Source organism: Agelaius tricolor, unplaced genomic scaffold (genome assembly GCF_023055355.1).
Source record: "Agelaius tricolor isolate 1412-34295 unplaced genomic scaffold, bAgeTri1.0.p SCAF_28, whole genome shotgun sequence".
In the NCBI taxonomy this organism is placed as follows: Eukaryota; Metazoa; Chordata; class Aves; order Passeriformes; family Icteridae; genus Agelaius; species Agelaius tricolor.
In genome coordinates, this window is record NW_027269288.1 from 4,731,677 (window position 1) to 4,744,298 (window position 12,622).

At 39.2% G+C, this 12,622-nt stretch overlaps 1 protein-coding gene across 1 annotated transcript; it reads left to right on the forward strand.

The window, feature by feature from the left end:
• Nucleotides 1-380: 380 nt before the first annotated feature.
• LOC139600703 (arylacetamide deacetylase-like 4) lies at nucleotides 381-5,874 on the forward strand. Its single transcript, XM_071449079.1, has 4 exons — nucleotides 381-536; nucleotides 2,825-3,041; nucleotides 3,950-4,013; nucleotides 5,097-5,874. The coding sequence occupies exons 1-4, from the start codon at nucleotides 381-383 to the stop codon at nucleotides 5,872-5,874; spliced, it is 1,215 nt and encodes a 404-aa protein (XP_071305180.1).
• The last annotated feature ends 6,748 nt before the right edge of the window (nucleotides 5,875-12,622 follow it).

Sequence of the window (12,622 nt, forward strand, 5' to 3'; positions counted from 1 at the left end):
ATGATTACCAAGAAATGCTGTGCAGGAACTCACAAATAATAAAGACTTGCCTGTAACCAAAAACCAGAGAGACAGAACAGGTTTTTGTCTTCCCATAAACTGCCACTACACAAGTCATCATTCTGCTGTGATGGGCACAGCCTTGTTCCTGCAAATGGGAAAACCCTTGTGCAAGCCTCTCCCACAACTAATTGTTGCTGTCTAATTGTATGGTTGGTTACCACATGTTTTTTATCTTCCTATTGGCATTTTTAAAACTGGATTATAAACCATGACGAGAACAACTAATCCTGTGCCTTTACCTGCAGAAGTCTTAAAGTCTGAAAAAGGGGGAGGAGGCCACAGCTGGTTCCTTCTCAGGCTCCTACCAGCACAGCAAGATGGAACTTCTCCTGGCCATTTTTCTTGCTGTTTTGACTGGTATTGTGGCAATTGCTTTCTATTATGAACACCCCAAAGCAGAAATTCCTCATGGAATCAGTGAGCGCCAAAAGCTTTATGTTCTTCATTACTTAATGAACTTTGGGCTTGGTCTGGTAAGTAAAACTTAATTAAAACTTGAGTTTTTAATTCTATTTCTGTTAGAGGGATAATGGCTTGGTGATGTTTTTTAAAATCAATGTTTAAATAAGTTGCAGATATGCAATTGGACTGATTAGGTGATGTAAGCAGATTCCTTCAGCTGTGCTGGGCATAACAGACTCCCCTCTTTGTTATACAGCACCAAAGGCTGTATTTGTGAAAAATAAAATTGGGCAGACTGTGCAATTCTCAGTTTTTTTCTGAAGGTCTGTGTTTTAGCTTTTCATGCCTGCAGCCTCAAGGCACTGCTGGAAGGCTTAGAAGGTAACTTGCCCTGTGTATCTGGAATTTCTGCTCTGTATAACACGGTGCTTGCTCACAGAGTGAGCAGCTAAATGATGTCTGTGATCTCAGCTCTCTCCTGCAACCCTGCCATTCTCCTCCTGAGGCATCTGAAGAGATCTGCCACATTCATCATCATCATTTGCCTTTCAATATGCCTGAACAACTCTCTTCTTTGAGACAGTACACATTATACCTGAAGTGACTTTCTGTGTCATTGTTTTTGGTACATTTTTGATCCTTCCTCGCTTTTCATGCTTGTTTATTTTCAAAACTAAAACATGACATGCACTTGTCTTTCTGCTTCATCAATCATCCTGAATTAACTGTTGCCCCAGTCATTTGAAAAACCCTTCTGTGATACCTAGACTAAGCTTCTTTTAATTGTTTAAATTATGAAAAAAACCTGTTCAGTCTTTTTGGCTTGTGCATTACATTTCACTTCAATTCCATGTTCTAATGTTGTTAATTCTTCTGTTCTTTACCTGCCCCAATGCTTGGTAAGTTTTGTTTGAAGTCAGTGAGCTCCCAAGAAGGTGACTCACCATGTCTCTGGTGCCACACCCAGGCCTCAACACTGCTTTTTAACTGTAAATTTTAACTTCTGATCTCACAATTTTGCATCCTTTCTGCTGGCCAGTGAGAGGCCAAGCACAAGCACTGTCACACACTGCCTGAAAGGAGCAGAGAGATAAGGACATTAATGGAGGGTTAAAGCAAAGTTTAAATGCAAGTAGAGTTCAAGTCATGTAGCAACTCCTGCTATGGCTGTTGGGCAAATTACTTCTGCCAAATTCTTTCAAGGGCTGACAAACCATGAAGTCAAAACTGCATGGAAAATTAAAGTGTACAAGTATATCCAGTGTTCAGCTGGGACAAAAGGCAACACCAAAACACTGTGGTTGGTAAGGTCTCCTAGGACTCCTCCTTTTTTCAGTATTTTCAAGACGAAGATGATCTCTTTATATTCCATGCAGAATAATTCCATGCTAATTGCAGGTTTAACCTTTACTGTTACAAAATCATTAGTGTGAGGAAAGAAAGTACCAGAGGGAAATTGAAGAATAAATAAGTAAAGTTATTTTCCCACGGATATGGACCAGGAGTTCTACAGAAGGAATCTATATGAGACTATAACTTTGCCACAAGACAATCCTTCTTGTGTATGGGATCAGCTCTGCAGATGACCTAAAATAGGACACCTACATAAAATTAACAGGATCACATTACTGAGCCACATGAGGTCTGTGAAATATGAGGTGAAAACCACAAGGGCAGGTTTTTAGGATCTATGCAGCGCAGATCTTTATATGTATAATTCTCATTGAAATGCATATGCATGAATAATGGCAGCACAACAAACTGAATTATCCATTAGAGATGTCTGCTGTGGAAGCAGTGCAAAACTGAATCCAATATAGTGGAAATACAGTGATACTGCCTCATATTATTCATTTTGAATAGACTAGAATAGATTTGTAGCCTGCTCTAGTAAGGCTACAAGTGAAACAGCTTAAAGCCATGCAGATGCAATAGAGTAGATGAGGCCACAGTGACATAAGAACCTGAGCCTGAGCATTTAAGTAAGAATCAGTGAGCTGTGAGATGATCAAGCCTGGGTTCAAAGCAATTCTTGGTCAGGAGGACAGAGATGTAGTAGATGCTATGGATTTTTTTTCCTGCAAGTTTAAACACAGTGTGAGTTTGGGAAACAAAAGTATAGGCTATGTTTCTTCATCCAAAGTTAAAGTTTAAAATACTGTAACTACTGTCTCTGTATTTTGTTCAGGCACATGGTTACTGAAACACCTGACAAGGTGAAGTATCTTTTATCTACTATTAATAGTTTGATTGTTTTCCTACTGAATTGACCATGGAGTTTAATAATTTTCATTATCAATCTCCAGGTTAGGTAGAAACTTACACTAATTTGGTCTCTTGTGGTTTCTTTTATCACCAGGCAACATTTTTGGACAAAGTAGGTGTCATCTCAGAGGTCCATCTCCTCAGGGGAATGATGGACACAATACCACCATTAAAGGATAGTCGTCTTCTTATCGAGGACTTAAGGTTTGAAAGGGTTAAAGTGAGAATTTACCAGCTAAAAACATCAAACACAAACCTAAGAAGGGGAATTCTTTATTTTCATGGAGGAGTTGGCCGGTTTGGAAGTATCCGTAAGTAACATAAATAATGTGAGCTATAACTGCATGCAGCATCCAGAACGGGTCAGGGAAGGCACCACAGGCAGCCTCTGGTCCCACCCCTCTCCTCCAGCAGGGCCATCCCACAGCACAGGGCACAGGATTGTGTCCAGACAGCTCTGGAATATCCCCAGTGAGGGACACTGCACAACCACACACCACAGAGTTTCTGATCTGATTTGCTGTATCTTAAATTACAAGGGTTAGTAGGTTTAACATTATAAATAAATAAATAAATAAATTCAGGACAGCAGAATCAATTTACTTACATGCAATAGGCATCATGTTAAATTGCCTTTATATAGATTGCATATCTAGAATAGTCTCTGATAGTTTTTAATATCTATTTTCTTCCTCTTTATGCTTATGAGAAAACTTGAAAATCTCATTAGAATTTTATTTCTTATTTAAAGCACCCATTTTTTGTTCACAAGTGTGTGCAGGCTTGTATGTGTGTATTGTGCTGTGTGTCTTTATAGTGGAAAAACAAGGAAAAAACACATTTTGGAATGTGAATGGGAAAGAGATGGGGCCTCATGCACAAGAAATATTCTTGTTCTGGATTTAGCAGACTTTTTGTTGCTTTTTTAAAAACAATTTCTCCCATTCAAAATCACTTTAAAAGTGGCTGCAGTGGTGCTGTCATAACTTTTCAAAGATGGAACCAAAACACTGCACTGGTTTAAATTCTACATTTCTTACTGGCCAGAAGATTCTCACAGCTGTAAGGAGAGGGTGAGCAATGCCCAGATCAGACCATGCCACATGCTACACATGTTGAGTAGCATTAGCTACACGAGAGAGAGAAGAATTTCAGAATATTTAAATTCCATTTATTTTTAAAGCAAGTTACGATTCCAGTCCACTATTCTGTTTTACAGGGGCCTATGAAAGAAAGTGCCGCTATTTCTGCAGGAAGACCAATTCCGTGGTGGTGTCTGTTGGGTAAGGGGAGCCAGCCCAGACTCTGACCCTAGGTTTGCAAGCCTTTACTGCAGTCAAGCTCCTTCTGAAGTACATTCAGTACCTATCCTTAATGATCCATGCCTTTCACCAGCACTAATTCCTCTCAGGAGGAGTTAGTCAACTAATCCCCAACTGTTTATTTCCAAAGGAAATCCATTACAGTAATTTTATCATTTGTAGCGAGCACTAAGACATGAGGATGTTTTTGTTTTCTAGAGCCCTATTCAAACCACCTCAGGCTGTTTCTTTTGAAAGTACAGTTGCCCAGAACACCAAATAATTCATTTTAGAAGTACTGAAAAATACAAGAACCTCATGAGTTTAACACAAGAGGTTACAAACCAAGTTTGACATATCCACTCTCAAAAGGAATTTATACACTTGACTCCATTGTCTTAAATTCTTCAGTAAGTTATACTTGCAGGCATGATGCATCTGCATGAAGAAATGGAACAAGGAAATCCACATTTAACTTGTAGTCAACCTGAGATGACCATTAAAAATATTTCTCTGATGAGCTGTAATACTTTTTTAAAAGAAACAATGTCCAAAAGTCCAGGCAAAGAGTTGGCTGCAATTGCACTAATTGCTGTTTATATCCTGAAATACTCGAAGAACCAATAACTCATTGATTCTGTTTAAAGAGTTCAGCTTCCAGAACACTGAAAACCTTTCAGATTTTCATTATCGATTTTCTATGCTCATATTTCCTATGCTCATATTCTCTAACAATTTGTTGTTAAATGTTCATTTTCTGACTGGAATTAATGATAACTGATTGACACACCCACCTTGCCAGCTAATTCCAAAACAACTCTCATGTGCCTTCAGTCACAAGATAGGTAAAGAAGTATTTTGCAAAGGTAGAACAGTGTACTAACTCCCCCAAACATGAACAGTAGCAAATAATACATCAAAAGCACTCATTTGGAGGAATTCTATTGCTGCAATTATAATCACAGGGTATTTTCCTGTCTTTTGAGAGAAATAAATGAATTACAAGATTCCATTGGGCCCATTCACTAGAAATGGCTGTGCTGAAACACTTTCACTCTTATTTAGATATCGTTTAGCTCCTGAGCACCCATATCCAACCCAGTTTGAGGACTGCCTCACTGCTACCATCCACTTTCTGAGGACTGCACAAGACCATGGAGTTGACCCTTCCCGTGTTGTCATCTGTGGAGACAGCAGTGGAGGGACACTCACCGCTGCTGTTGCCCAAGCCCTGGTGAACAGAAGAGATCTCCCAAAGCTGAGAGCACAAATCCTAATATATCCTTTTCTGCAGTGTGTGGACTTAAATTTGCCTTCTTATCAGCAGAATAAGGGAGTCCCCATTTTGCTAAAGGAACGAACCCTTGTTCTTGGCTTGAAGTATGTTAATTTGGACTTGGGCATCATTGAAGAAATATTTAAAGGCTGCCATGTTTCAGAAGATAGGAGACTGAAATATCAGAAGTGGGTAAGTCCTGACTACATCCCTCATGAGTTTAAAACAAGAGGTTACAAACCAAGTCCAACATATCTACCCTCAAAAGAACTCTGTGAAATGGTTAAGTCCATGTTTGACCCTGTTTTTTCACCACTGTTGGCTGAAGACAGTGTGATTCCTCAGCTTCCTGAGACTTTCATTTTGACCTGTGAATTTGATGTGCTCAGAGATGATGGACTGCTGTACAAGAAAAGATTAGAGGACCATGGTATAAAAGTGACCTGGTGCCACCTGCAGGAGGGGTTCCATGGAACAGTGTTCTTAGCACTTTTTGGTAAGGTGGTAGGATTCCGCTCTGGAGCTAAAGGCCTGCAAAAGATTGTAAACTTTCTAAGACTGATGTAAAATTCCATTTCTTGCTTTCTTTTCCTGATTCCTATCTCTTTTTGCTTACAAACTTATTCTTTTTACATCCTCAATTTTCCTTTCCTTAAATCATCACCTTAAATTTCTGCATTGCATCTGTCTTCTTTCTACCCACTAATTTCATTGCATGATGGCCTTTGCTTAATTTTCTCTTGGGAGAGGCAAAACCAGGTGAAATTATATTTCTTTCCTCTGCCAGCTCTTCAGTTCTCTCTTGTAGCCATTAAAGATCTCATCCTTGTAGCATGAGGTTTGCAATGTGGTCTGGTTCAGTAAAGTTCTGGTACTATTAGAACACAAACCACATTTGAAAACAACCTGGGGCAGGTAATAGGGTGTGAATCTACAGGATCAGTAGATAAAGAGTATGGTTAAAGACTTAAAGACTGTATCTGGTGAGAGCTCAATTTGAGACAAGCTTAAAGAGAACTGAATGTAGCAGGGAAAATGCAAACATAGACAGAAGTGAAAGAAGGGGAAGAGAAGGAGAGGAAGAGAGAGAAAGGGCAGGCCTGCAACTACAGATGTTATAACAAGTCTTGGTTAAAGAAAACAACATCTATTAAAAAAACATACATACACATTTTATACATAGATAATAGATACATGGGAATATAAAGTACTATCAGTTGCTTTATGAAGTGTAGGCCAGCACTGCCTGATGAAGGAAGGACTCTCCCTTTGAGGGACAGTGTCAAGAGCCCTTGGGGAGAAAGGAGAATGATTGAGAAAATTAAAAAAAAAATAAAATCAAAGTTCAGGTCAATCTTAAACTGTTTACAACAAGAGATGAATGAGCAAGGAAACCAATACAAAATAAAATGGCATTACAAAAATGTAAAGCTATTTTCTCAGAAATGAACTCAAGTATTGCCAGAAATGTCAGTAAATGTTTTACTTACACCATTCTGAGGTGAATGTATAATTGTAGAACAGTGTCATTGTTTCAGGTTTTGTTATAATCTTATGTCCTGAATTATAATAACTTATCATCTCACTAGACTCTATTGTCTTAAATTCTTCAGTAAGTTCTACTTGGAGGCAGGATGCATTTCCATGAAGAATCAAAACCAGGGCGAGGATGCAGTTTTACTGACAGTCAAAACTTCTGACTGTCTTTGCTTAAATTAACACCTGGAACACCTCACACACTGAAATTACCACCATTCTTGTCAGGGAAATTTCTAGCTCTATAATTTTCACAGAATACTCTCTGTATCTGATATTACTCTATGTGTTTTCTGCCCCCCACTGGCTCCTTTAAACTATAACCAAAAGCAAGGCTGCTGCAGACAGTTCTGTGAGACACTTGATCCAACAGAATATACCCTCCAGCCAAGGGAAAGGCTTTCCTGCAATGCTCTGCATGGCTATTTACACTCTGCATATGAGCAAAGAAAGCCTGCCACAACAATAGAATTACATTTAGTTACACTCACATAGTAGTCAGGAAGAAGGGAAAATCCTGTAAGGATCTTCCATATGGCATCTGAATGAATACAATGCAAATAAGCATAAAGCTCAGGAAATCTTCTCCAGGGTTTTCCTGATTTCTAGGCACACACTGACACTGACACTGCTGAATGCTGCCTGTTTTCCACATGGGCAACCTGTGCCATGAATGCTCACATGACACCAGTGGCAGTTTGTCCATAAAGGGATAGAGCACTACATTCCTGACATTAAAATACACAATGAGTCAGACTAACACAAAGGCTGACAGCTGTCAAACCTCTCATGGGTATTACACCCCAAAGACCATATGATGAAGATACTACAGATATATTTTTTTTAAAACCCAGAGAGCTCCTGGTTATTGATGAGTTTTTTGCCTATAAAGAACTTAGGAAAATACAATGTTGACAAGTAAGTTTCCTTAGCTGGGGCAGTGCCTTCCCATCTTGACAAAAACCACTCGTTCCTTCCTCAAGGGAGGAGGGTGAGCTGCCTGAGGTGATAATTCCCTCCAGAGTTTGCACCCTGAGTGAAGTGAAAGCCCAAGCTGCTCTCCAGACAGCAACAGGGTGTGGACAAGGCTGGTTCATCCAGAGGTATTAACCCCAGAGAAGGTGGGCATGAGCCACATTTCTTTAATTGGTGTCTAGAGTTTGCCCATGAGCACCGTAACACAAATAAAAGGATTCAGGAATAGACTGGAACACTGTCAAAACGTGAAAACCAGTGAGAAACCTGAAAACCAGTGAGAAACCTGAAAACCAGTGAGATGCTGGGAAGCTCAGTGCAGCTGGGAGGGCCTGATGCTCTTTGAGCTGCTCTGTGTGACAGGAAGGTGTTGAAGGAGATGAAGGAAGGGAAAGCAAACTGCCCTGCATCATTCCATCAGCAGATGTCAGCACCAGCCGAGTCTGTAATAACCTGGGAAACCTCTTGGTGCTCTGGGCACACAATGTGAGTACCTGAAACACTTTACCAAAGGTCAAACTGTGGTTTGATTTCAATATTTTACTGAACTTGTTCTTATGCCTTCATAGCCTGAAGCTTTCTGTTTAATAACAGAGCACATATTAAGCCATAACAACTTTAGATTACCTGTTCTAACCAATAAAGTTTGGAGTGGAGAACTACAGAAGTTTACAACTTCAATTATCCTCTGCTTTGCTGTCTTCACATCACCTCTTTATACCACACTAGTTACAACTCAGATACCACAGCATTTTTTAAATAAACGGGAAATTAGAAAACATTCCAAATTTACTAGCTCTATTATTTATAAATAATGTTATTTAACACTATTCTCTGCCTATGATACCCATTCTCTGTACTGCTCAGGCAGAATCCTGCAAGCTCTGGCTGTTTTTATTGCTGTCTTCCTTGTCTCAGTTATTCACTGTGTTTGCTGGTTCCTATGAGAGTGCAGACACTGCTAACCTGAATTTCTGGAATACTGAGACTCAGACAAACCTGCCCACGGGAAAAGAAGGGCAGTTGAAGTTGTTATATTTACATTCAAGCAACTTCTGATTTAATAAGATTCATTTTGATGTGATGACCTGCCATGAAATCCCAAGAGCAGCTTTTTGGATTCCATATGTATGGAGCAGAATACATTCACTCTGAGGAACAGAACTGCACAGCCACAGAGATACAGACAATCCATCCACATTTCCCAGTGCTGCTCTACAAAACCCTCCAGCTGAATAAGCATTTCAAAAATGTACCTGGACAACACAAGATCTGAATTTCCATCACTGAATGCTAATACATAACATTCATCTTTTTTTTTTTTTTTTTAATACAGTACAGCTTTTTCTCCACAATTTGTTGGAAGCTGTTTAGCCTAGGAGTCATTTGGAAGGGACAGACTTCAAAGAAGAGAAGGCAGAAAGAAAAGGCTAAAATAAAGATTTATGCCAAGTGCAAGGTGGCTTTCTGTTGTAAGAGCAAAGCATAGATAGATACTTATTTGGAACTAGATACTTATTTGGGTGGGGAGATGGAGATAACAAGAAGGGAGGACACTGAAAGGTAGGAGGCAGCCTAAATGCAAAGGCAGATGAAGCAAATACACAGCACCTTTAAAAAGCAGTATGGAACAGCATGTACTAAGCTGTCATTTCTTAATGCTTCTTATTGTCACTGTGAAGGGCACATTAAATCCATCTCACACATCAGAAGACTCAGGCTTACAGGTATGGAAAGCTCTGAGGGGCCTTCAGTCAGTTGTTTACATAATGTGAAATGAAGAAATGTGAACTGGAGTATGGCAAGTTCCTTCCATGCTCTAAGTGTAAAAACAGTCAGTTAAAGTACTCTACAGATTCTAATTGGTCTGCTAAATTACCTAGAGAAAATAAGAATAATTTTAAAAAGCAAGGCAAATTATATTTACCAGAGTGTTTCACTTTGAAATGAACATTAAAAAAATAAAGAACTCTATCAGAAGCTATTATTTTTGGGTTTAAATTTTCTTTGTAATATGTTATTTTTTCCTGTTTTCTGCTTCCTGGCTATACCTGCTGGAATCAATACTCAGTCATTAGAGCTGACTACCTTACAATGCTTCAGTTACTCATCATGGGATTTCCTGTGTTACACAGAGAAACTCTGCAATAATTAACTAACTCCAGGTTAGCAGTGCTGGAAACAGCCTGCAATCACAAGTGAAACGTGTTGTAATGTTTCAGAGAGACTTCACAAGGAAACCAATAACTCAGGACAGTCACAGAATTCATTGGCACAACTCCCCTGAGTGCTCCTGCCTTGCATAGTGTTGGGTTTGTCAGCTCCTGCCTCTTCCACTAATAATTAAGGGGAAGTTGATGAGTTTTACACATTCTCAGCCTACAAAGCTATGTGTGAAGCTTTAGAAAATCCACAAAGCTGAGTCTTGGGAAAACCTGCAAAGACCACATTTCTTTGGGTAGGTATCATTATTGTACTTCCCCTTCCCATCATTACTATAACTATTAGAAATATGCTGAAAAATCAAGAGAATGAATTTTAGAATGCATAAATGGAGGCTTGCTGATGAGAAAATGGGAAGCATTTACTCAACTATTGTCAGTTCTGTACTCATCAAACACTACATTAACCAATTAAACTCCAGCAACACCAAGTTCAATGAATAAAGAATCATTTTGGGAGCTCTGAGTAGCTGTTTTATAACAATAAAGAACCACACAAGGCCCATAGCTCTCATTACAATGTCAAACTCCACCCTGTGTTCATTTTCTCTGGTTTAGTGGAATCTCATCAACTTTTAGTTAGTGCAAGGCTGTTCTCATCCATAGGTAAAGACTATGTGGAAATTAGGGTTTGGGGATGAGTTTGCTGAAAAACAAAAGTATGGCTCTAGCAAAACACATCCAACACCCACCATTTAAAGAACTACCTCTCTACTAGATGGATAGAGAAGAAGCCTTTTGGTTTGAGAAGATACAAGGTACTCATTTCATGCAGTGGATTCAAATGAAATAAAAACATTCTTTGGATATTTACCACCTCAAAAACAACTGGGGAAAAAACCCACTGAAAAGCTCACCGACTGTTTTGTAACAACTTGAGAATCTGACACTGACCATGGATTTCCTACCCAGCCTGTGGTTACAGGAATGGCTGGCCAGACTGGAAATAGATGAAATACATGGGATATAAAGCACCAAGCATCTTCACACAATTGTCAACATAAACATCCCCAAGCAGCTCTCAGACCATGGGACTTGCTTGATTCTGGACAAACTTGGACATTGTGTTAACAGGACAAGGAGGACTGGAGGTGCAAACAGCACAGAGCCAGAACATGCCCTAAATTCACATGCTGAGTATACTCCAACAATATCATATATTAAGAGATTAAAACATTAGGATATTATTTTGAAACATTGATTCACCAACATTTCTTTAACAACAGAAAGGCTGGAATGCAGAACTGAAAGATTTTTGTTCAGATTGTCATGACCGTACAACTGCCAGGGCCTAACGACAAAAAGCAAATGAACAAAAACCTCCAAACTGTCCCTTTGTAGATTTATTTTTAAATAAAAAGACAGTAAAGCAATTTTCCTCCTACTCTATCAGGTCCATCAAGGTTTCAAAACAGAGGTGGCATGTGTGAGTTGTTTTGGTTTTGATTAAAGCTGATTAATTACTGACTCATTGAATAGGAGAAGAAATCTTGTGTCAAAACAGTGTCAGCAAGAGCTCATAGAGGTAACAGCAGACAGACATGTGCTCTTTGGTATAAGGCTTTCATAATCTGATCACATGAATAGCAGGTGTTTAATTGTCTTTGGTCACCTTTAAAAGTTTCATTAACTGCCACTGAAGTACTAAGTACCTTTAAGAATTTTTAATTCTTGATTAAAGGTTCTTTAGAAAGAAGAGAAATTGCCTCCTCTGAGGATTCAAACATAAGAAATCATCAAGAATGCTGAAAGACAAGATTCAGAGCTGATAACCATGTGAGAATTTATTTCAGGATATTTTGATTGATGGCACAGACATCAGAAAAAAGCACTGAGGTAAACTGTGCTGTTCTTACAGGAAGATATGGCAGAACAAAGCCAAATCCCCACAGGCTGTGCTATAACATCACACTACAGGGAAACATTTCTAGAATAACCACAAACAGCACTGGGCTGCCCCAGCTGTGCTGCAGAGCCCTGGGGAGAACACCTGATGAGCTTAGGACAAGCTGAGCACTGGCCATGGGTATCTGGCTTTGGCTTCAATACTCTACAGTCTAACATTTTAACTACTTGTATCCTAAATTTGTGCTCTGTGGAAGGGAAAGGCTCCAAATCAGCCAATCTCAGCCCAGAAAAGACTCTAATGATCTCCCTATTTCACAAACCTTGGCACAAATTTATGACGTTGCTTCATCCCACACATCCTTACCTTCACAAGGCAATGTTGTGCAAATCAGCTGTCAGTGTTGCTTTGATTTAAATATTGTGCTAATGAAACTAAAGACTAAATCAGTTTTCAGACTGGAATTCCACTTTAAAAGCCAAGGCACAAAATGTTTGGCAAATGTAAATTTTAATTCACGTAGAAAACGTAATTCTAGTAAGAAGAACACAAGCCAGAAAAATTATTTCACCAAACAACTGCCACCAACTGTTACCAATCCCTCACAATACACATGTATTCATAATGCCTCTACACTGAACTGCAAACAAGTGAATATGAAACTCTGAGGGTTAATTGCTAAAAAGCTTTTACAACAGTGGCTTCAATCTACAAACATGCCCTCAAGTGTCTGGAG